This window comes from Salmo salar, chromosome 06, assembly GCF_965601325.2.
Source record: "Salmo salar chromosome 06, fSalSal1, whole genome shotgun sequence".
NCBI lineage: Eukaryota > Metazoa > Chordata > Actinopteri > Salmoniformes > Salmonidae > Salmo > Salmo salar.
Genome location: NC_138296.1, coordinates 64,103,536 through 64,129,955, shown reverse-complemented (window position 1 = coordinate 64,129,955; position 26,420 = coordinate 64,103,536). Strand labels below are relative to the sequence as shown.

The following is a 26,420-nucleotide window of genomic DNA, read 5'->3' as shown; positions in this document are numbered from 1 at the left end:
CGTGGTAGATGATCTGTGACTCAACTGGGAGAGGGCATTCATTCTGTGAGACCTCCTCTCTGTAAAGCCACCGTTACATCACTATGGTCAGTCTACCTCGTGCTTGGACTTTGCTGTAGTTTTTTGTGTTGTTGAGATGTTTTAGTGCCTCCCGTGCAGTCATAGTTTTTCCGTTGTCTTGCGGATGTAGCCAGTGGCTGAACTGAACAGGTGAGGTTCTGGGGATAACAAACCTATTAGTTGGGTTTGATGGATGCCCTCATTAAGGCTACCTCCCATGGCTGTAACTCCACTGGCAAGGTGGCACCAGAGGAGAGGTGGGGGGGCTAACCGTGTCCTCCTCCTGTGCAGATTACAGTGGCGATACGGAGAAAAAAAAAAAAAAAAATGTATGAAATGTATGCATTCACTACTGTAAGTCGCTCTGGATAAGAGCGTCTGCTAAATGACTAAAATGTAAATGTAAATGTAGATACCATCAGCCTGGCTTTGCATTGTTGATACTCCCCCTCCGTGATTATAGAGCCATACTGCAGAGGAGGCTTATTATGAGGCCTGGAGTCACGTGTTTAAATGCAGATGGATAGGACCCTCTGTGCATTGGTCACCGTCACTTAGATCCCTGCCATTTGAAGACCCTCAGCCATTTTGACTTACCATTTCAGTCCATTGGTTATGCCAATAGAACATTTTACAGAACATAACCATTTGCAGACTTTTATCAGCAAAGTACAGTCACTGATCCCTGAACTGAAGCGCAGCCATTTGTTCCTGTAATTGTATATTTTATATCAACATTATTTGAGGGCAGGAGACAGTCTCCGTGCCCTGCTCCATACGCTGGTCCTCCACTGTGGCATGCCTGCCTGCCCAACCCGGTACTGTCCAGTGGGTGATGCGTGGCGTGGGGGCGGCCATATGGAGCTGGAGACGGTGAACAGGGGGTCTCTCCAGATGGCCCACAGCCTCCCCTCCACTCTCAGTCCCCTCCGCAACTCCAAGCTGGCAGACAGCAAATGGCACTGTCCACTCCAGTGGCTCGGATGGCTTCACTTTCTCTGCCCCAGGACCATTCCTCCAGGTGCCCATGCAGGAAATGTATTCAGATCCTACGCTCATTATGCTCATCAGAACGTCTTCCATTCACATGCTAAGTACAGGGGCGTAATCTCAATGACATTATTACATTTCAATAGGAACAGAAAACGAAGGAGGAAGTAGGAAGGGTTCCTTTTTTTTCTCCCACTGAGCTCTATTGGAATGCATGCTCAGCCCATTGGATAGAGCAAGGAGGAGTGCATGTGAATGGAGTAAGGAGGAGTGAGTCTGAATATAGCTTATTAAGCATTGCGCAGCCAGGTGAGGGTGCAAGCGTAGTCTGGGAGAAAGGGAACATCTCTGTGGTTATTAGTGCATCACTGAATAAGGAGAAATTGAGGTTTCAACCTTTTGGGGGGGTTTCTGTAGAAATGCTTGTGGTGGCTTTGACCAGCCGTTATAGAGTACATCCTGCAGGTTGACTGCTGGTTCAGCCCTGTGACAGCTTGATGTATTGATATCCAGCTCACTGAGAAACCATCACCACCACCGGCCCAGCGATGATGAGATGGGGATGAGAGGTTGGTAGGTGCAGTTTGACTTAATTTCTCCTCATGTAAGCTTTACGGATATCCAGCCGTGTTCCTCAGAGTGAAGCCAGAGCTCTTATTTTGTCACTGAGGAAAAACAATATACAGTAGGCTAGTTGTGCCGGGCAAAGCCAGACCTAGAGATGAATCTTATGTGACTGCACTAGCAACGCTCAGCTGTTTCACATTGGGCTGCGTTTTCTATGTGGTCAGCAGTCTACTCCTCAAACTTTCAATAATTATATTTTTTTTGGAGAGTGCTTCCTTTTTATATAGAATGTTGCATAGACTGTACCAACCACAGGGACTACACATTACAGGATTGTTTCACTTCTTGACATTCCCACTTCATAATACGATGTTTTTATTTTTATTAAGGCCACTCCAGAGTCTACAGAAAACCCTACAGCTACTTCCTCGTTTAGAATACCTTGTGCTCCAACAGTTAAGCTACATAAACATTCTCTCCCTGTGTCCGCAGCCATCACCTCTTTCTGATTTGAAGCGCCTCCAGTAAATGATCAAATTGGAACAGGTAGATGTGCTATTTAATGACATTTCTAAGTGGCTTTTCACTGAGAATCAGTCCATGAACACTAAATGTCAAACACTCCACTGGCCTTATGTTAAAATGGCTATTTCTATGCTTACAGTGAGAGGAAAGTAAAATACATTTTGTTATCTATAATGAAATCGGGCTTCACTTTTTTATAAAGAAATATATTTTATTCAGCCCATTGTTCTTCCTCACCTTTTATTCAAATGCTAATTAGTAATCTGGTGGCATTATTCCTTTCTCAATAGTATTGAGAGGTACATTTTCAATATCACCCATGCAAGTGAATATTAACCAGTACTGTAGTGGTGTGTATGAACACTGTCTGAGAGGCATGTTCAGAACAAGGGTAGATATACACTGTCTCCTTATCTTCGACAACATCCCACGGTGTGTGTTTGTTCCCGCTGAAATTAACACAGTGCCAAGCAATTAACCAAGTGTGTACTTTGAACAACTGAATTGTTCATCCTGTGCATAGAAAACGTGCATGCACATGCTCTTTACTCTGAGCTCTCTAGTCCTCCAGAGGAGAGAAACTTCACGCATGGCCAAGCCTGGACACATTTCCTCCTCTGTGGTGTGGACAATTATGGAATGGACAACTCGGGACATTGTTTGTCGTCATGTGACCAGGGGCTTGTCACCACTGCTCAATCGAACGCAGGCCAACTAGGGCATCATGCCCCTGCACCCATCTACCGCGAGGTGGATTGTCTTTCTTATACAGATACAGGGCCCTCTGTAGTTGTCCAGTTTAATGTAACTAATGAAACTGGACATTTGCCTTTGTGCTGCCAAGAGGCATGGGGTTTGTGTCTTCCTCACCCCCCCCCCCCCAAAAAAAACTGCTTATTTTTTTCCTTATTCTGGATGCACTATGGTTGGTAGTAGCAAGGAGAAGCTCTATAGTTTGCAGTTTGTTTATGTAATCTGAGTTGTGCTGATAACATTTGACTTGTTATAATTTCCTATTGCATGCATGACTCTCTTGGGTGCTGACGCTGTATGTATTTGAAGTGAAATGATATGAAAAATATGATTGATGAATATTTTTCTTCCACATTCGCAACAGATGGAAGGAATTCCTTTTGGCTTCGTTTTTGCATTAGACCTAGTCATTGCCAGTGTCCTGTAGGGAAAGAGATTTGCAGAATTCTCCTGGAGCACGAGCTGGAATCTAAAGTGTACTGCTTGAAAAATGAACAAAGACCGTTGACTGGGCTACACTGTATAAGAACAGCAGAACTCAGCTATCACTGCGGGTTGCATTTGAGGCGATATAAACTGTATGTGTGTGTGTGTGTAATGCCAGGAGGAGGGTAAATCCTTTCCAATAATGGCTAAGTGTAAACAGCTTTTTGGACTGAATGTCTAGCCCTCGGGTGGTTTCCTCTTATATCTGGGTTGTCCGTCAAGCCTCTGTGGCTTTCCTCAGGCAACTGGGCAATGGGGTTGCTTCATGCCTGGAAACACATGAAAGGTATTGGAGGCAGCAGAGGCCATACGTGGAGGATTTTTTACACCAATGCCTCCACAAAGTGCATCCCTCTAGCTGTGGCCTATAGTGTTTACGTATGGATGCGTGAACAAACATCCAACAAAATGCATTCGCCCGACCAGGAGCCTTGGTAAGCCAGTAGAAAATTTTACAAAACATATAGCAAATTCATAGTAATGATCCTAAATTATTTTCTTCCCTTTATTCATTAATCGCTTGGTCTAAAATTGCTTATCAGCTACTAATGTTTTTGGATTCAAGGTCAGGGTGATGCTATCGAGGAGAGGCGTGTTGCCTCAGTGCCTCCACAGATTATTATAATGTGGAGGGACAGCGCTTTAAAGAGAGCTGTGGTGCAGCTAACTTCTCAAGGGGTTTTGGGCCTGAACCAGGCTCTTAATAGCACTGTAATAGTACACCTCCCTTTGGAAATGGACATGCGAGGCGGACGGGTTGGGAGGGGGAGGGAGTCCCAGAACAACAGTGCCTCTGGTGACTAAATGGAGAGGTATTGTGTTTTTCTGCCCAGAGGCTGTCTGCCCTTACCTGAATGTCTCACACACACTGAATGAGTCAGACCGGTTGGACTCATTTCCTAGTCTCACATTGTCATTGCACAATAGACCCCAGACGGCACTGCAAACTCCCTGAGCCACTCCCGTGCGCGACGGCACAGTGCTGCACACGCCCTCGGCCAGTCACAGATGAGGGAGGGCTGACTTTCTAGCGTCCTCTCCTCCTGCTGGTGATTCTTGTATGTTAAGTGTAAAAACAAACTATTTCCAGTCCTTTTTAATGACCGTCATAAAGTTCCCTCCAACTCACAAACCTAATTTAACCAGGAATGCCTGGTGGCTCAGATGGTTTTGAAAGCAACTTTTTTTATTTTAGTTTTCTCTGCCCCTAAGTGACGTTTGACCAAAGTTACAACTGAAGGGGAGCCAACCCCTCCCCTCCTCACTCCAACCTGTATTGTCTTTTATATTATGTATTACTGAATCCACCCAAGAGGTCATTCATGGTTCATATGACTGAGTCATGTTCATGGTTGCTGTAAAGGTTTACTATCATTTATGATGTTCCTTTGCATTCATAACCTGCCCTCTCAAATATGAACATATTTATTTTTCTGAATTGTCTAGAATCATGGAATGGCCCAACTGGCTCAACCATTGCCATGGAGCTTTATGTGTGTCTCTGAATGGGAACAAAAGCGCTAGCCTGTGGTCTGTTACATCAGTATCCACTTGTTTTAAAACACCTTGTGTTATCAGATGTTGCTGATCATTGTTTAACTGAGGCTGCCTTAATGGACTTCCTGTCCTCGGAGCACAAATGAGTGCACTGTAGCTGCTCTTGTCAAACCACAAATAAATAACTCCGCACCGCGGAGCACCAGCAGGTTGCTCGGCCCGGCCGCTGTCGACCTAGCTCAGCAGCTCTGGTGGCGGAGCTGCCAGGTGTTTGTGTGGTAGAGATAGTGTCAACTTGGCCTGGTGGATCCTGGAGTGTAAGCCCTAAAATCCTCAGCCAGCCTGAAATAGTCTCCAGCTTAATGGCTATGGTGTGGCCTGGCACCGAATCCATCCCTCCGCTCCCATGACATCACGAAACTCAAAGTAGAGTTGAGCCCCTTAAAATATGCTCATGACTCAGGACATATGTTCTGACTTATACTCGTGTACTCCTCTAACGGGCCGTCTAAACAGGATGGGCGAGTATAGCGTCGATGCTATGACTGGTCTGTTGGGCTGCAATTAAAGGGATGAAACGGGAAATTAAGTTATGGGTGATATCAGATGAATTGAGTTTCCTCGCCACGTGGGTTGAATCTGGGAGATAACCGCTGTGCGAAGAGAGACAGCCTCATGAGAAAGGCTGCACATCTATCAGACACTTTCAATTAATCAACAGAGTGTGGAGACTCAATTGATACTGTGGAAGGAGTATATTAATTCCCTTTTGCAGGAAGATCATAGGTTCACACATTGTGGCTGGAAAAAAAATATCTAGAGCAAAGGAAATAAAGCATAAGCATATTCATAAGATAAATATCCATATTTTTGGGGATCGATAGATACTTCACTGCAGAGGAGAGGAGCCAGCCAGTAGATCGCTTTACCCGCTGTCGCTCTGTGTTTTACGCTGGGAATGGTTAACTTCACTAGGGTAGGGGGCAGCATTCGGAATTTTGGATGAAAAGCGTGCCCAAATTAAACTGCCTGCTACTCAGGCCCAGAAGCTAGGATATGCATATAATTGGTAGATTTGGATACAGGGGAAATTTCCAGACATGAAGCCAGCGTGTGATCGGGAGCGCGCCTTTCTTGTTTCTCCTTTTCTATTGACAAAGCTTTTGTCCGGTTGAAATATTATTTATTATTTATGACAAAAACAACCTGAGGATTGATTTTAAACATCGTTTGACATGTTTATATGAACTTTTATTGTACTTTTTTGACTTTTCGTCTGGGTGTTGAGAGCGTGCTTTGTGCCTTTGGATTACTGAACTAAACGCACCAACAAAACAGAGGGTTTTGGACATAAAGAGGGACATTATCGAACAAAACTAACATTTATTGTGTAACATGGAGTCCTGGGAGTGCTACCAGATGAAGATCATCAAAGGTAAGTGATTAATTTAATCGCTATTTCTGACTTTTGTGATTCCTCTCCTTGACTGGAAAATGTCTGTATGGTGTTTTGTGGCTAGGCGCTGTCCTAACATAATCGCATGGTGTGCTTTCGCCGTAAAGCTTTTTTGAAATCTGACACAGCAGCTGGATTAACAAGAAGTGTATATTTAATCCTATGTATAACACTTGTATCTTTCATCAATGTTTATGATGATTATTTCTGTAATTTGATTTGGCTCTCTGCAATTTCACCGGATGTTATTTGAGACAATGCATTACTGAACATAACGCGCCAACATAATCGCATGGTGTGCTTTCGCCGTAAAGCCTTTTTGAAATCGGACACTGTGGTTTGATAAAAAATAAGTTTATCTTTAAAATGGTGTATAATACTTGTATGTTTCAGGAATTTTAATTATGGGATATCTGTTGTTTGAATTTGGCACCCTGCAATTTCACTGGCTGTTGTCGAGGTGGGACGCTAGCGTCCCAATGATACCAGAGAGGTTAATGGGATGCTTGGCTAGGCTCTCGGAAGCATGAAAGGCAGGCCTCACTAACAAGTTTAATGTTACAGGGGGGTGCTTTCTGGTGTTGTCAGTCACATCTTCAACGTGAATAAAAGCCGTGCCGGCAGCAGATCGACAACAAAACTGCTGTGCTGGAGGAAAGAGCGCTCACAAGCTGCAGTCGGGGGGGGGGCATTATGTCACCTCAGACGTGTTATTAACCTGCAATGCGAGCGTTTGCCGTACTTATTTTCTGCTGCGCTCGGATTGAATTCCTCTCATCCCACTGTCTGTTCCCACTATCCCCACCTGACCTTTATCTAGACAGGTGAACTCTAGGCTGTGCTTAAGTTGACAGAAGGTGTCATTAAGCCTTGCCTGCTCATGTTTAGAATGGGTGTGTGATTTTAGAACGGAGGTTTGTGGTGAAGGGGCTTTGGCAGTGTGGTCCCCGGTGTGAGTGTCTAGGACCCCTGCCGAGCTCTGGACATTTTAAAGGCTTATCACCTCCTGCAGACGAGGCTGTAAAACTGCTGCCTGCCCGGGAAAACATCTGCTCTGGCCTTGGAGGGGACAATGCAAACCCTGTCTCTCGCAGCACTGTTTATTCGCTGCATTTATTGTGGGCCTCCATCTTTTTGTTAAATGGGAGTGGTGCCAAGCGAGTTTTGACTTGCTTGTACCTTTGTCGAGGTTCAACTCAGTAACAATTACTTTAGTAATTTGTTTGGAGAGCTAAAAACGGAGGATTTTTCCTAAACAAATATTTAAACATCATAACAAACCACCTACAAAATGTCTATTCAGCCTAACCTCTGGCTGATACATATTCTTTTTGACTTAACATCCCTATGTACAAAAACACTGACCTAGATATTTTGACCTCTCCCACAAAGTTGACCAAAGCCTCTAATATCTGCTAAGATCTGCTACTTTTAGTTCCAAAATAAACAAACTCCTTATTGTAAATTATTTTCTCAGACAGTGTAGGCATATTAAATGTTTGCTGTTCTGCATGCATTCGTTCCAAGAATGTTAAAACATTTTTGTGTTCAACTGTTACCTCAAATGTCAACAAAAGGTTTGAATGGTAACTTGTCTTGAAGCCTCAAGGTTGGTTGAGGATATCGGAGATCCCAACACTAATTGGACTTATGAATTAGTTAACTATGTTTTAAATGGATATTGGCTTTTCTCAATGAGATTGAGTGGCTCTTAACGCTATAAAACATGTAAAACATTTGTTGTAATATTTCTGTATTACTTAATTCCGTTATTTTACTTTTTACTTTTTATATTTGTGTGTATTGTTAGATAATACTGCACTGTTGGAGTTAGGAACACAAGCATTTCACTACACCCGCAATAACATCTGATAAATATGTGTATGCAACCAATACAATTTGATTCGATTTGAAGCACGGAAACCAAAATACCAAAAACCAACAACAACTATATTTGAGTTCTCTCTAAATAAGTATTCAAATATGATGCATGCAGTGGCACAGTAATTATCTACTCGACAATAGCTTGAGGGATCAACAGGGTTGGTCAGAGGTTAAAAGGCTCTTCACTCCACTTGGAATGGCCTCAAATCAGCCAGCCTAATTTCACCCTCTTGGCTATTTATTGTGCCGTTTAATCCTAATACCCAACCCAGGAAACCATTGGCATTTTCAAACTATTGTTGTTGTGAAGCTAGGTGTTCATGCTTATATCCCAAACCAGTATTATTGTCAAACAGGCTGCTGGGCAGGGCAGGGATTACAGTTGTGACAGATATTGGGCCTCACAAAAGTGGACGGCTGTTTAACTTGGCACATTTGGACCACGCTAGATTGTTTGCTATTTCCCCCATCTATCTGAGCTATTTCGAACACAGTGTCGGTTACAATGGCCTGGTGAAGAAGACACTCCTAGAAGTCTTCTCGGATCCCAAAATTAATTTGGGATTTCATTCTTCGATCCCGACAGGATCCGGTCATTTTAAATATCTACAGTACCAGTCAAAAGTTTTGAGACACCTACTCATTCAAAGGTTTTTCTTTATTTTTAGTATTTTCTATATTGTAGCATATTAGTGAAGACATCAAAACTCTGAAATAGCACATATGGAATCATGTAGTAACCAAAAAAGTGTTCAACATATCAAAATATATTTTATATTTGAGATTCTTCAAAGTAGCCTTGATGACAGCTTTGCACACTCTTAATAATTCACTGTATCACAATTCCAGTGGGTCAGAAGTTTACATACACTAAGTTGACTGTGCCTTTAAACAGCTTTGAAAATTCCTGAAAATTATGTCATGGCTTTATAAGCTTCTGATGGGCTAATTGACATCATTTGAGTCAATTGGAGGTATACCTGTGGATGTATTTCAAGGCCTACCTTCAAACTCAGTGCCTCTTTGCTTGACATCATGGGAAAATCAAAAGAAATCAGCCAAGACCTCAGAAAACAATTGTAGACCTCCACAAGTCTGGTTCATCCTTGGGAGCAATTTCCAAATGCCTGAAGGTACCACGTTCATCTGTACAAACAATAGTACGCAAGTATAAACACCATGGGACCACGCAGAACATCATACTGCTCAGGAAGGAGATGTGTTCTGTCTCCTAGAGATGAACGTACTTTGTTGCGAAAAGAGCAAATCAATCCCAGATGCTGTAGGAAACAGGTTCAAAAGTATCTATATCCACAGTAAAACGAGTCCTATATCGACATAACCTGAAAATAGAATAGCCAGAAAATAGCCAGACTACGGTTTGCAACTGCACATGGGGACAAAGATCTTACTTTTTGGAGAAATGTGCTCTGGTCTTGCAAGTCGAAGAACACCATCCCAACCGTGAAGCACGGGGGTGGCAGCATCATGTTGTGGGAGTGCTTTGCTGCAAGACGGACAGGTGCACTTTACAAAATAGATGGCATCATGAGGAAGGAATATTATCTGGATATATTGAAGCAATCTCAATCTCAAGACATCAGTCATGAAGTTTAAGCTTGGTTGCAAATGGGTCTTCGAAATGGACAATGACCCCAAGCATACTTCCACAGTTGTGGCAAAATGGCTTAAGGACAACAAGGTCAAGGTATTGGAGTGACCATCACAAAGCCCTGACCTCAATCCTATAGAAAATTTGTGGGCAGAACTGAAAAAGTGTGTGCGAGCAAGGAGGCCTACAAACCTGACTCAGTTACACCAGCTCTGTCAGGAGGAATAGGCCAACATTCCCCCAACTTATTGTGGGAAGCTTGTGGAGGGCTACCCAAAACATTTCACCCAAGTTAAACAATTTATAGACAATGCTACCAAATACTAATTGAGTGCATGTAAACTTCTGACCCACTGGGAATGTGATGAAAGAAATAAAAGCTGAAATAAATAATTCTCTACTATTATTCTGACATTTCACGTTATTAAAATAAAGTGGTGATCCTAACTGACCTAAGACAGGGATTTTTTACTAGGATTAAATGTCAGGAATTGTGAAAAACTGAGTTTAAATGTATTTGCGTAAGGTGTATGTAAACTTCCGACTTCAACTGTAGTTCACTTTTGTCTGTAACCTAATATTCTGTAGGCCTATTATTTTACTGGGCAACATTGCAATCTAGCCTATTTTAAAGGTTTTTATCAACATTGATTTAGACAAAAATGTGTCTATAGCTTGTTTGACCAGCAAGCTATAGCCTGTTTGACCAGCAAGCTTTTGAATAGGCTACGGAAGGATGGAGTTGTCCATCTGCATTCCAGTGTCATTTCCAACAATTGGGATTTTTAGGTCTAGGTTAGTGCTCACTCTATGAAAACGCTATAGTTGGATGTAGAATATTTTGAGGTTTTTAGAGATCTGTTCATTTTGTTTCTCTTCAGCACATTTTTGAGATTAGAGGATTTTTATGTGGTAATTTTAGGATGCTAGCGAGTGCTGCGTGTTAAACATATATTGGTAAGCTATATCTATAACTCAGGTCAGACTCATTATATTAGCCTAATATTTTTTGTTCTAAATTAAATAGTAGATATATCCTTAAGGCCTACAGAATCAGCCTGTAAAGCCTGTGAGTTGTTTGGATGCGGGTTTGATGGAAAAGTCATCCATGTCACGGCTGTGTAGGCCTACCGTCTATGGAGTTACTCAAACATTCATAACTGAAGAGAGAAGTTGTCCTGATATTTCTAATACCTATTCATGCTTTACACAATACGTAAATCGGGAAGCCTTTCAACATCAGGCTATAATGTTTTCTGTAGATAAGCCTATGGCTATTAGTCTACTGCACACACAACATGAGCAGATTAACTTGGTCAAACATTTTCTTTATTATAGACGATCAGAAAGAATGTGCCTGTAATTCTGCATTATAGTACAACTTATTTCTTTTCAACGAAAGCCACAAAACTAGAGTATAATTGAGTCGCTCATCTTTATGCTGACAAATATCACGCTTGACTCGAGTCATTAAATATGAACAAACTGTTATTTTTAACAAAGAAAAGACCCAAAATAAAATAGCAAAACAGCCTACTGATTAGACAGCCTAAATAAACTAGTAAATTGAATAAAATAGCTCAGGTCTTAAAAATATGGGTGACCTTTTCCCCCTCTGTATCCACAATGTGCATAAATGAGGCGAATGGAAATGATTTGCCTGTTGGTTTTTCCTCCCTGTAATCTCGCTCATTCAGTTTCTTCTTCACATCAACAAAGAACGACTTAATGTTTCTGAAACTCACTTGAACAGTTTCCTGTGTGTATCAAGAATGGTTCACCACCCAAAGGACATCCAGCCAACTCGACTCAACTGTAGGAAGCATTCGAGTCAACATGGGCCAGCAATCCTGTGGAACGCTTTCGAAAGCTTAGTGAGTCCATGTCCCGTCGAATTAAGGCTGTTCTGAGGGCAAAAGGGGGTGCAACTCAATATGAGGATGCTGTTACTGATGTTTTATACACTCCGTGTATAGACTAAGGGCTATCACTTTTTTTCTCCGCTGCGTCCCCCTCCTCTCCCACAAGTAGCCTATTTTACCCCACGTCACATGCAGTGGCTCGTTTTCATAAAGTGAATATGCCATTTTGTCACAAAATGATATTGACACATTTGGTTTGATGAAAGGGGACCCACTGACATTCATTTAAATGTATGAAACTTGCAATTGTTAAGGAGCTAAACTCTAAATATAATTTTGGATATTTCACATATTGTCACACAAATCCGAGACCCGTGGCCACCAAGCTGGATCCGATGTTGGGTCGGTAATCTGGTTTGGGTAGATCTGTGAAGACCAGTGGTGGAAAAGGTACCCAATTATCAGACTTCCGTAAAAGTAAAGATACCTTAATAGAAAATTACTCAAGTAAAAGTCACCCAGTAAAATTCTACTTGAGTAGAAGTATAAAAGTATTTGGTTTAAAATATACTTAAGTATCAAAAGTAAAAGTATAAATCATTTCAAATTCCTTATATTAAGCAAACTAGATGGCACCATTTTCTTGTTTTTTTAATATATACGGAAAGCCGCGGGCACATTCCAACATTCAGACATAATTTACAAACGAAGCATGTGTGTTTATTGAGTCCGTCAGAGGCCATAGGGATGACCAGGGATGTTCGGTTGAATTTGACTATTTTCCTGTCCTGCTAAGCATTCAAAATGTAACAGGTACTTTTGGGTGTCAAGGAAAATGTATGGAGTAAAAAGTACAATATTTTCTTAAGGAATGTAGTCAAAAATATAAAAAGTAAAGTACAGATACCCCCAAAAAACTACTTAAGCAGTACTTTTAAATTATTTTTTACTTAAGTACTTTACACCACTGGTGAAGACCTCTAGACACTGCTCTCCTGAAAGCTTTGAAATGCTGTGCAAAGGTGGATCGTGGCCAACCCCAGTCCAAATCACGCTCCATCATTTTTCTCCCTTTTCCCCCAGAAAGCTTTTTCTCTAATGTAAACACCTCTCTGAAATGAAGTTAAATGTCTTATACACAATGTGAGCGACCTTACTGGCCCCCTCAGCCTTTCCAAGTGAGCGTTTTGGATTTGTTTGCGCTGAGGCTTCAGCCAGCATTTGCAAAGAGCAAGACAGGGCTGAAGACGTGCTGGGGTTATGCCATCAGACAAATGCTTATGGAAAGGTTCTTTTCTCCATATCATGGATCTTTATTACTATTCAAATCTTGACATTTTCCCGTTTCTCGAAAATGTCTGCCTTATTGTCTCCCCGTGAAAAAAGAGAGAGAAATTGTGCAGCCCTAGCTGTTAGATAAGCTACAGAGCATTTGAACCAGGAGGAGAGCAGGATCCACACAATATGTGTCCAAGAACACCAGAACAGTGAAGCCCACACTTACTCTATAATTATACGCTGCTGCCGGTTCACTCTCCTTTGTTCTTCATAACAGGCTGCATAATAGGGGTGGAGGTGTTGGGAGGGACAGGTTAACCGAAGGAAGAGACATCTTACAGAAACATGCATAAAGCAACTTTGCAGGATCTGAAGGGATAAACAAGGACTAGGGAGACGAGTGCTTTGTTTTAAAAGATGTGAGGTGACTGATTGGGCCGTTATCATCTCTTCATCAAGTTGCCATCTCGGTGCCATCATTTCCAGAAGATGTGGCTGCGGTTGAAGTTCCCTGGTATTAAGGAGTGGGCTTTCTCCAGTAGAAGCTTGGGTTGTATCACTAGGTTGTACTTTATGAGAGAGGATAACAGCAACCCTATACTCACTGTCATCCTATCTTGCTTAATTTAGTTTTAAAATGTCTCCCACAAGAAACACATCATGTTTAATTGGAAGACGAACACACACAAATAGGCTATTAAAGATGGTCCAGCAGATCATTCCGTGTAAAGCACTCATAAACTCAGGCACTTCCAGAGGGCCTGTTGGTCTCCAGTTACAGCTTAACCCAGGCACTTCCAGAGGGCCTGTTGGTTTCCAGTTACAGCTGCTTATTGTACTGTTATAGTGTTCTTCCTGGAGCCAGTTGGTTTAGGGGTGTTGAGGAAGTGAGCTGTTCCCCCTCAATGTCCGCTGTGAATATGTTCACATTTCTAACCCCTGAGAGAATAACTTTTTTTCCCTCATTATAATACAGTCAGAAAGCTTTCTCTCTCTTCTCTCTCTCTCTCTCTCTCTCTCTCTCTCTCTCTCTCTCTCTCTCTCTCGTGTGATTTGTGACTTTCTCTGCCATCACACCACTCTGGGGATGTCACTTCCTTTGGAGCCTATCAACCCATGGAGAGGTTGGTTTCATGGCTGTTCGCATTGCCTCCCTGCAGAGTGAGCACTGTGGGGTTCGGAGTTGACTACAGCTGTGAGCCCTCATTGGCCCTGTCTCTGACAAGTAAAAGTGAGTTTGACTCTGCGGTGGCCATGAAGGCCCAGGCCATATCCCACTCCTCCTTCTCGGTGATGGTGTGTGGTGTCTGAACAGGCCCGGCCAGCACTCTGCCTCATTAACCGGGAGAAGCCGTACGCCACGTTTTTTTTTTTGTTCACGCTGTCTGCCCGCAGGATAAGTGGAAGCATATATGTATTAAATGTGTGGCATTGCAAACAGGGATGGATTTAGTATATTTTGGACTTCACAATCATCCTGCCAAGGGTGAATCGGAGGGGGAGAGCTGAGTAGCTGAAAGCGGTCAAAAATGAGAAAAAATAGGTGCTCATTAGTTAGGATGCAAACAGGCATCATGTTAACAGTGAATTAAATATCCCAATTCAGCTGAAACGGAGGATGAAGCATTGTGGCCTGTCTTGCAGCTAATGCTACAGGGCTATAGAGGACGAAAAGGCCAAAAAAGAAACAGGGCTTTTTTGGGGGGACAAAGTCTTAATAGGGTTTCATTCATGGGTTTTAATTGGCCTTTTCTTTGGCAGTGGCGTAGAATTCCTTCTTCATCTCATCCCCTGCATAATGAATTACTGCCAATGTCATGCTCTTGTTTAACAAAAGCGAGGTGAGGTGTGCTCTGCTCCCTCTGCCTTTATCTGGGCCATCCTTTTGATGATGTCAGCTCTGCACTCGTGGTGCGCCGAGGCTCAATGAACATATAGTGCATATAGAGTAAGCATATTGTGGATGGAAGAAAAATGAGGACTTGTATAATTTCTAAGCAATTTCACCTTTTCTCATGTAAAACAGGGGCAGCAATCAGGATTTGATTAAAAAAAGAGAAAATACTGCCCTTTTGGTGTTTTCAAAGTCAGGCACCGGGCTTTGGAGAGTGTTTTAAATGAAGATTGATTCGTGTCCAGTTTTCAGCTTTTTGTTAGGTTGACTAAGCCTTTTCAGTGTTTTCATGGCGCAGTACTGAGGTATGTTTTGTTGAAAACAGCAGTGAACTTCTGTTTTTTTGAGGTCAGAATTGTTTTTGGAATGTTGCAATTGTCCAGTTGACAGCATATTGACCCCACTTTGTGATACCATCACATTAGTATAGTTTTCAGTACCCATATTTAGTATACTCAATGTGATTGTAATGGCTTTGATCATGGTTGGATCTGACAAAACATTCTACCATGACTAACCCTCAGTTGAATCTCTGTGTCATAATTATTCAGAAGAACACTTCAGAGCTGATTTGTTTTCCTCTATCCAAATTAGATCATTATTCATATTTTTCAATTTAGTTCAACAGATTTTTTTGCTTGATTGACTTTCTGTTTGCGTTTTCTACACTTAGTTGGCTTTTATTAAATAACTATTTTGTAACGTTTTTAGTAAGCTTCGTGAGCCTCTTGGCTTCGCCAAAATTGCTTGTGGAAAAGATGCTATGCCACTTATTTCCTTCTCAGAGCCATAATGCAGATCAATGGTCATTTATCTCCAAAAGCAATGAAAAGCCTGTCTGAGTGGGAGAGCTTTATTTCTCGTCCCTATGTTTCACTAAATGTTTCCCAGTTTGGCTGAACCCTGCATTTACTGAGTCCCTTTAACAGGTCCAAATATGTATTCCCAAATAATGAGGCTTGTATTACATTGTCCAATAATTGCAAGCAGTTTGTTCCTATATCCCTCACACAAACGACGCTGAGCGGCTATAGTTCATGTATGCGATGTGACAGAGCTGTTAACCCACTTTTATCAGGGATATGAACAATGTTCGCCTGCGAGCTCAATCAGCCACAATAATTATTTGATTATGTAAATGAAGCGCAAACTATTGTTTCATTAGCAGACTTCTACATTTGAGTCCTCAGATTAGTATGCAAAACATCTCATCGGGGTCCTTGCAGGCAGAGGGGATTTTTACAACTCATTTCTTTAGCGGCTAGTTGTTATCTCACTAATAATGCAATTATAACACCACTGACCTGTTATGTGTGCTTGCATAAGCAATGCCGAGTGGCTAGGTGACTATCATTGAGAGGCTTTGTTTTACCCTCATCCGTGACTAACATCTTTTCTACCTGAGCTTTGTTCGTCACTGCCAATGGTCCAAACTCAGTTTTGTCATCTATGCATAGTCACTTTCACTAATCCTACATGTACATATTACCCCAAATAGCCCGACTAACCGGTGCACCTGCACATTGACTCCGTACCGGTACAACCTGTATATAGCCTCGCTACCGTTATTTTATTACTGTTTATTTCATTTTTTTAGTTATCTATTATTTACCTAATACCTATTTTTTTACTTAAAAACTGCGATGATGGTTAAGGGCTTGTAAGTAAGCATTTCACTGTAAGGTCTACACCTGTTGTATTCGGTGCACTTGACAAATAAACCTTGATTTGATTTGACATGGAGGGCTTTATATTGTGCTCTTGGAGTTTTTAGTTAAGTGTCACTGAATTAAACAGAAAACAAGAACACTTCTCTAGACAAAGATGATAAATGCTTGAAAGTCTACCAGAATACCCAGGTCAGAGATGCACAGGTGCCAGAGACTGTCAGACTGTCTGTGTGCGTTCATGCAGATTGTGTTGTGGGGTGGCAGACTGGTTTTCCTGGCAGAACAAAGAAGAGAGGAGAAGGTGTTTGCTAAGACGTGGGCTTGAGGGTGGCTCTGCTGCCTCTGCCTGTGTGTGTGTGGGCAGACAGTTTCACACACATTAGTCCTTCAGTACCATGCATCCAACAGGCCGTCTCATCTCCCTTTTATGGATAAGTCAAACTCACTACAACCTATAGTACTCTCATAAAGTAGATTAATGCGCGGGAAATGTAAGCACATCCAGAAGAGGGCCACATGATTGTCAGTAATGGAAAATGTAACATGGGTTTATATACAGACGTTGAGTGGAGGTATTTCTCTGAAATGTTATAGCAAAACTGCACATTCCATGTTCATGACTGAACCATTTTGTTCATGGGCACTCATGCGTACACTGCAGTGTTTGCTGAGTTTATATGTCCTGCAGCCGTTTTCGGGTTGTACTGTATTTGGGAGAATTGTGTTAATCTCATTATTGGTGACATTAGGCTGCAGTGACAGGTGAAGTGATTTAACAACTACATTCAGGGAAAGATTTCGGTATGGCAATGTAAATGGCTTTTCTGTTAAGAGAAGTAAGCATCACATTAATGTAACTCCTTGTGGTAAGCCTTCTCCAGTTGCTGTGAGTAATCTAGACCATACCAAGGCCTCTGTCACATTCACTAGGCGGCAGGAAGAGGGACTTGCATGTTTTTGATGTAGTGGTGCAACAAGGGCCTTATTTTGTCAGTTGCAGCTCTTCAGATTTGCATATTGAAGCTGAGCAAGATTGGTAGAAATGGAAGGATATTCTTACAAGTGATAAATGGTTTTCGGTGCTGCGAGGCGTTTGCATTTGCATGTATTTGATCTACGGTGGCTGTCCAGTCACAAACCAAGCACGGGTTGTGTTGAGTCATCACCTTCAAAATTGGGGATTAAACAGCTCTAAGTTGACAAAAAGTTAGTAAAGGGATATTTCGGGATTTTTGCAATTATGCCCTTTATCTATCTACTTCCCCAGAGTCAGATGAACTCGTGGATACCATTTTTATGTCTCTGCATGCAGTTTGAGGAAGTTGCTAACTAGTGTTAGCGCAATTGCTAACTAGCATGCTAGTTATTACCATAGACTTCCAGTCATTACCATTTCTCTATTACGAAACTACCATATTGGACACAGAGACATAAAAATGGTATCCATGAGTTCATGTGTCTCTGGGGAAGTAGATAAAGGGATTCATTGCCAAAATCCCGAAGAATCACTTTATTTCTGAATCACTCAGTCAGTAATGTGATTTTGCTCTCTGTCAATGGTAAATTCCTGTATTACTCAGGATATGTTGTCCAGAGACACCCTGTCTGGAAGTGACTGTAGTTTGATTTGTTCTCAATTCTAAGATGTAGCCTACTCTATCCTTTGGGCTTATTCCACCGCACTTTAATTAACCATTGGAAATATGAGTGAACTGCAATACAGAGTGCCCACTTGATGTTTCCTCTGTAATGACTGGTGTTTGTGTTCAATGTAGATGCTTTTGAGGTTATGCTATCTTAGAAAACACAGTGTATCATCCTGTGGGGGATTTGAATATTATTTATTTTAGGTACAACCCTCTGGTAGCCAGTGTTAATTAGCATCTACCTTTGTCCTGGAATTAAAATGCAAATTATGATATTTCTGTGTGCCATCACTCAGAGGTTTGAAAGATCAACGGTTGTACCCAGATAGGGTGACCTTTTTCCATTTGTGAAGAACTCTCTCTTGGTAATGAGCAGAGAGGTACAGGTCATTTATATGCGCCTTTCCGGTCATTGGGATTTTAACCTACAATTAACCGTGTTCAAATTTGACTATTAAATATAGACCTGGCATTTCATATACATAGTTTGCTAGAATACTCAGAGGAAGAATACTGCCGAACACAATCCTCTTTCTCTTAAAACTGAGAAGCTCTTTCTCAACAACCGATAACTCATCCAGAGGACTTGGAATGAGTATCTCCTCCCATAAGTCACCAGTGACCTCAGGTGGAATTGGCTACACGTATTAGGCACCCATGTCAAAGTCATTAGAGGCCTGTCTGTCCTCTGTGCTCCGGTCAGGCCCCGTGACATGTCGACTTCCAGGTAGGGCCTTCAGGAGGGCCTTTGTTTATGCACACCATCTCACAAATGACTGGCTCCGAGTTAAGCCTGAAACTGAAAAAGGAGAGCGCTGTGTGACTGAGCTGTCTGGTGGCATGGCCTCCTCGTGCCTACTCAGTTGTCAGATCTCAGCACATGCTGCATTACCCAACGGAGGAGACTCTATCTAGTTAGGAAGGAAGGGGGATAGAAGGCCTATACTGCCCTGGCTGGTGATCAGAGGTACCACTGGGCTCACCTGTTGCAATTGGTGGTAATTCATTAGTAAATTAATAAAGGGCACAATGTTATTAACCGGCAATATGGAATTAGCTGAGAAAATGACCTCATGGTTTCCTCTTTGTCCTTCCAGGTGGCTGTACGTTTGACGATGGCCCAGCCCAGTGTGACTACCAGCAGGATCCCTACGATGACTTTGACTGGACCCATGTCAGCGCACAGGAAGTGCCATACTTATCGTCTGAACTGCCTCAAGGTGAGACTCTCTGCCACCATGTCCACAAACCTAATGGACGCTGTCCCCTCCCTGCAATGTGTTAGCAAATATGACCAAGGCCACTGCACCAGGTTCCCAACACCTGCTATGTAGAAAAACTAACATAACTTTTTTTAGGCTCATTTTTCTCCCCTCCAGTGTAAATGCCAACAGCTGAAACAAAAGCAACACAGTTAACTTTGCCCTGCACATTTAGCTGCAAATGTAATCTATTTAGTGCTTCCATCGCAAAAACAAGCGAATAAGAATATTGGGCTAATGTGTAAACTCACCAGAGTAAGTGGAGGAGCTAATGAGGGAACTGCAGACAGCTGCTCTTTTCGGAGACAAGGAAGGAAGGTGAAACGGTGGATAGGTAGAAGGAAATTCATCTCAGGGCTTTGCGTCTTCTCCGTCTTTGTTACTACCCCAAAATACAGTCTTAGTTCCAACGTTTCGCAAATTAGAAGAAAGAAAAAAGTAATTTAATTTCACGAGGAGAGAGAAAAAGCTTTGTGCTCGGCAGTGAAAAAAAATGTATATTTAGTTTTGAAGACTGTCCAACACAATGCAGGTTTTTAACTAAGATCAGGGAAAGCAGCGTGGTAAGTGGAGAGCGTGGGCCCTGTGACCTTGTCTATTCACCTCTACACAGCTTAATCACTTGTTTTTTTTTTAGACAGGAGTGATATGGGTAGGATTTTAAAGCATTTCACTTTCAGCAAAATTTCCCAATTTAGTAAGATATTAGGTAATTAATCATGCAAGGGAACAGAAAAGGTCATCAGCAGATTGTCTGAAAAAGGTTGTGTCCCATTACAATGTTACACAATGAAGCAGCATTTGTCTGGCCCAAAAATGATGGCTGGGCACTTTTTTTTTACTGTAAGCTATAAAAATAGAGTCTCACTCTCTCTCTCTATATATATATATATATATATAAACTCCCTGTTATTTATTGGGTAAACCACCAACGTTTCGGCATCACTCTGCCTTCTTCAGGGTGGCACTTTTTACGACACGACTTGACCGGAAACCAGAGATATCTGGTTTAAACTTGTTTAGAAATATTTACGTTGTCTTTTTGTGAGGTAAGACATTAGAGGAGGATTATGTGCTAGAACTACATTGCACTTGTAGTGTTTAACAGATGGCATGAGAAAATCACAATGGCATAGCCACATGTCAAACACTGATAGTTCTGGCGCCGAGGAGATTTTGTCTTTACTGTGTCATCCTCCAACAATGTTGTCTTTTTGTTTTCATTTGTTCCTTGGTGCCAGTTTACTGTATGCAAGTTATGGTGAATTACCGAGTTTTTCAGGTAGAGACGGAACGGCGAACAGTATAGCAGATGTTCCTTTAATCTAAAGAGGAGGGATGAGTTTCCATACCAATGGGAATTAGCTCCATTAATGGGACTCGCTATTGTTTGAAAACACGCAACGGCAGTGATCATGAAATAAAGTGATTGTTTCATTGATCATGACTTCAAGAGTGAACTAAAGCAGATAGAATGATTATCTTGTGAGCGGAAATAAAGCCTCACCTTTTTGTAAATCTCGTCTTGTAAAGGTTTGGAGGGACCAGTGTACTGACTAAGTACAATATTCCCACATTGCCGTTGCCTGAGAAGAACGCGAGGCAGTCTCTAGCTGAGATCCTCCATTTTAATGGGTGAAAGGATATGAGGTTGACTGCAGGACCACTCTCTACTCTCCCCCTTCATAACAAAGCAAATAGAGCTCCAGCATGATTTGATCAGCCTCCAATGTTTTCCAGCTAGCAACCAGATCCCGCAAATGGAATAAGCTTCATCATAAAGTAGCTTAACATACTTTCTCAGCCAGGGAGGATGAAAAGCAGACACATCAGGGAGTTTCCATGACAAGATAACAAGTGCTATTTACCCTGCAGAAACCTCCCGTTCCTTATCTCTGAAAACCATGTTTGATTGACATTTTGGGAAAGGTTCAGTCCAAGAACACTTTTCTAAACGGGATTCTCAACACTGAAGAACAAATGCTTGAGACTCCCTCGATCAATATTCATTTGGAACTGTGCTTATAATTTGGTCCTGGTGGGGTTAGGCTTGGCTCAGGCTTGCTTGGCCCAGTGCCAGTGTCAGGCCCTGTTGGTCTATTAAGCCTCCCATTGGAAAGGCTGAGTGGGTGTACGGCACTGACTGCACCAGTGTGTAAAACCTCACGCCTCTCTCTCTGAGTACCGGTGCTCTTGGTTAGGCCTACACCTCTCCTGCCAATCAGTAGAGGCTGATCATTAATGTGGGGCAGGGCAGTGTATAACAAGGTGAAGCCTGAATAATTGTTTTTTTCTTTTCTTTGCACTGTTAGATTAGAGAGTCCTAATAGGGAATAGCAGGGTTTGAATTGCCATGATTTTTATGCCATGCAAGAGCAGGAGTCATTGTTTGGCATATCAGGCTCTCTCTCTGTTTCCTTTGTAACTCACAAGACTGTTCTGTCAGTGGTTGAGGCCATGATGGGTGACAGCCATCTTGTGCACTGGCATGAATCTGATGACAGCCATCTTGTGGACTGCATTCATCCTCTGGATACCTGACGTTGATGTGAAGGAAACACATCCACTCTAAAAGCCATATTTAAATATATATATATATATATATTCCTTTCTTTAGTATTCCACCTTTGGATGAGTAATTGTAAAGTAATAGGAAAGGAAATTATACAGAATGTTGGCATTATGATTTTCACCCCCTCCCCAGTTGCGTAACAGCAGGGTAAATTGCTTGTTACATTCATTTATTGTACATGTATTGTACGCCTAAATCTAGCAACAATGTTCTCACCATTTTTAGTCTTTCTCAAATTGTTGTTTTTATAAGCTTTTCGAAACATTGGATAGAAGGGTAGAAAATAAGTAGTAGAAATGTAAGGCGTCTGCAGTTTTAGAGGGTTGGTGTGTTAGTTGTGTTGGTAAAGTACTATCGTCTGTTTAACACCTGTTTTTTCTTCATTGTAACTTCCCAGCCCAGCTCTGTGGTTGTGCCTGTTAATAAGCCTTTGGGAGATGCCCATTCAGGATTTATGTTTGTGGTCTGGCATCTAGTTGTTGTGTGTAGTCATCATCTTGGAGTTCCTTGAAAGATTGTATTTACATTTTCTGTAGGCTCTAGTCACCCAATGAACTTATTCCATATGGTCAATTAAAATTACATTTCCCCGACATGCTACTTCCTCTGTTTCAAACTCACAATCAGATCCAATAACATTAGATACGCTCACATCAGATCCTTACAAATGTACCAAGCTCACCAAAAGAAACAGGTTAGAGTTTTCCTCTTGTTTTAGAGTGGTTTTTTGTTGTTGTTGTTTTGGGGGGCTGGGATCATTGGGTGTTTGTCTAAGGGATCGACGTATGACAGCAGTGGATTGTAGAGATCTGTGAAACCTCTGTGTGTGTGATAGGTTGGTTGGTTGTGGAGGAGTGATGTGGTGCTCTGTCCTTGTCTCTCCTATACTGCTCCATGTTTCTCTCATGTGCTGCTCTGCCTCAGCCAGCACTGCCGTTCAGCTCGGCTCCGGCTCCACCGTCATTACTTTCAGCTCTTGATTAAACACTGTTGGCAATCACTAGTGTTGGGGAGTAGTGAACTACATTTAGTTGAACTAGTAATGTAATAACATTTTGCAGTAGCTTGGTGGTAGTTGAACTAAATTCAAATCTTAGTAGTTAATTACTTTTCTGCCATATAGCGGTGCAGCTAACTACTAACTACTGAAACTACACACTCTTTTTTTTTTTTTTTTGCTAAAATAAAATATGGGTGAAGTAGGCCTTTCTTTTTCGACATCAGACCTGCCTAATTTTCACTTGTGTGCCTAGTTCTCTCCTTTTGTGTTGAATAGGATAAATTACACATTCTGTTAACATCTGACTCCAGAGTGATCTCTTCTTGCAATTTGTAGTCGATGACATTTCAGATTAAGATATGATAATCTTTCACTACTTTTTCTAAGTCATTTCTATTAAGTAAGCTATATTTTTCTTAAGGGTAGCTTAACTTCTTCCAGTGTGAAGTAGTTGGTAACTATAAACTCCATTTTCAGAGCAGCTTCCCAAACACTGCCAATCACCATATTAGAATAACCCAGATGCATCAGATAAACACAGCTCCCTCTCCCTGGTGTTAAAAAGCCTGTCTGAATCAGGCGATATGGCCTATTAGGAGCTTAGTTGGGTCTTCCTTACAATCTGATCGCTCTGGCATTAACAGAGAGACTTCTAGCTTGCTTTCCCTTTGTTCCAGACAAACATGTCTTTTTTTTCTTCTCCCCTCTCGCACTGCTTCTACACCTCGTGATCAACTGTATACATTGATAGAAAGAGGAGAGGAGATTGTGTTCGTTTCGCTCGAACACAGCGGCTCTGCTTTTGAATGACTATCGGGTTTCACTACGAACGGCACCAGGCATAAACATCTGCTTTTGATCTGCAGCTCAATTCTGAAAAGTCTGTGTCGGGTCGGATATGAGTGATGATGTGCTTGTTTGCTTAAGTCTAACGTGATGCGTTAAAACACCATTTTATAAACCCGTTGGCTCACACTTCTTAAACTACTTTCAAAGTAAATTGAATTTACATAAATTAATTATTTGTGTAATGTTGAATTATGATCAAGAATGTAATCAGCCACTGGTCCAGAGAGGGAAATCACCACAGCTGTCAATGCCCCCCCCCCCCCCCCCCCCCCGCCTTTTGAGAATCTCATATTTCAGCCTAGTTTATCTGGCCCATGTTGATGTAGACTGATAGCAGGGCAGGCTGGGTTCGTGAGAGAAAGGGAGAGCCCTGAGGATTGGAGCTCTGAGTGAGATAACAGGCTTAGGCCTTCCCCTGTTCCCCAGGCCAAGGGCTTTATCAGATCCAATGTTCTGGAGCTCTGCAGACGGATACCACCACAGCACTAGTCTGTGGCACTCGCTCCCCAAACATTGTAGAGAAGCCAGTGTTTTGTGGCAGTGTACCACTGTACTCAACTTAACACCAGGGTTTGGCCCGACCTTAATTGCAGGTTGTTGTTTTTGGGGGAAATTTGTAATCTGCTGTAAAGTGGTAGTTGAGGGGAGGCCTGGTTTCTGGTGTTTTCAGACGTGGTTTAAGAGTGGACCCAGCTGCATCCTAAAACACTGCTTATGAATCTGAGAAGGGTTTTGGCCTTGATGTCATTGATGGATTTAACAGATTTAGCCTTTGGTGAGACACATTGGAGAAAAACTAACCCTTGCTTGATCTTGGTTTGTCATGGATATCATACCTCAAGTCAAAAACGCCATTCTAAGGGGCCTAAGTGGTTCTCTCGACATCGAATATGGAATCAATCATAAAACGGACAACATATTTACAAGACCGAGACCCTTACCAATTTGCATTGAGACACAAGAGGCCATTCATGAGTAATATGATACAGTGAATCCCCATCTAGTCATTTCACATAGCCGCATTATTCCTGGCCCCGATTGCCAGGTCGTTTAGGACCTGGTTTGATAAACAGGTGTTTAACCAACAACGAGGAAGGGCCATAGGGGTTAAAGCTGCTCACATTCTCTGGGAAATAGTCTTTGTGATGCAGATTGGAGACCAGTGGCTATGGAAGGGGCAGAAATTGGTTCCCTGAGGTGTTTCCCAAGTGGCACAGCGGTCTAAGGCACTGCATCTCAGTGCTAGAGGTGTCACTACAGACCCTGGTTTGATCCTGGGCTGTATCACAACCAGCCGTGATCGGGAGTCCCATAAGACGGCGCACAGCGTTGTCCGGTTTAGGGGGGAGTTTGGCCGGGGAAGGCCGTCATTGTAAATACGAGTTTGTTCTTAACTAGCTTGCCTAGTTAAATTATTATTGTTTTTATTCTGCTTCGAGGGCTACTTCAGAAATTGTTTTCAACACTGTTGCTCTAAACACACCTTTCACCTTATTGAGAGTGCGGGGTTGATGTGAAATAAATACATGTAGGCTGAGTTCATATTTTAAATGCATGTAATTGAGCACATGCAGAATGTGAGGAGAGCACATGTACAGTATGTTAATATGATGGGCAGTTTTCAAACCTGTCCGTGTCTGAAAGGAGGATCACGCTTTGAGGCTGGCTGTGTGATTCAGAGAGATAGCAGGCTATCATGGTAACGTTGGAATTTGGATGCATAAACAGAAGAAAGGTGGTGAAATTGTTTGTTTTCAGGCCACATGAATCAAAGCTGATTTCAAATACTGTTGAGCAAACAATTCCCATCTCTCCCAGTTTTATTATTGCTGTATGATTATTTCCCTCTCTGAAAAAAAAGTCTAAGGATTTTTAATAGGAAAAAAAAAGAAGTCTGGATTTTGTTCATCTTTGGACGTCCTTTGTTTGAGCTTTAGTGGGGTAGTTAAATAAATAAATAAAATCATAGATGTGTGTAATAGAATTGCCAACAGCTTTTGGCTCTAGCTCGCGTTCCGTTTCTTTCGTTTTTTTTGTGTGAAAGCTTGATGATCTCGCTCTCGTAAAGAAGTAACGCATGGGAGAGAAACGGACACACGTTTTTTGTTGTTGTTGAGGCCTCATGTTTATTTTGTACCTTGATGAGAAACACACTGCCTGGCCTAGAACGGTTCGTCAGGGAGGTGGGAGGAGGGGTTAGCGGGGGAGGGTGAAAAATACACTGCCTGGCCCTGCTGGAACGGTCTGTCGGGAGGGGGAGGGAGCAGGACATTGGGAAGGGTGAACTGCCTAGTTTTGGGGAGGAAGGCTTTTTTTGTACCTTTTTCCTGAAACAAACCTCCAACAGACAAACTCCCTTTGTTCCCAAGGACAAAGACTCGCCTTTGAACACAGACCATTTCAAAGGTCTGGAAATATATACATTTCAACAATTAGCTATTCGTAAATGCAATTTTCCAAAAAAGCTGTTGTACCACAAATCAAGAAAACATATACTGTTGCACTCCAAAGGCTTCTTTGTATTTGACCACCTTGAAATTATCACCCACTTCACAGC

The 26,420-nt window shown here is 42.0% G+C and overlaps 1 protein-coding gene across 15 annotated transcripts in view; it reads left to right on the top strand.

Annotated features, from left to right (window-relative positions):
- Window positions 1-26,420, top strand: part of ptprk (protein tyrosine phosphatase receptor type K) — a 156,331-nt gene that overhangs the window by 40,757 nt on the left and 89,154 nt on the right. For all 15 annotated transcript variants that reach the window (XM_082976811.1, XM_082976810.1, XM_082976813.1 and 12 more), the window contains exon 2: window positions 19,278-19,400. In XM_082976811.1, coding sequence (XP_082832937.1) covers window positions 19,278-19,400 — 123 coding nt within the window. The remainder of the gene's footprint in view (window positions 1-19,277; window positions 19,401-26,420) is intronic.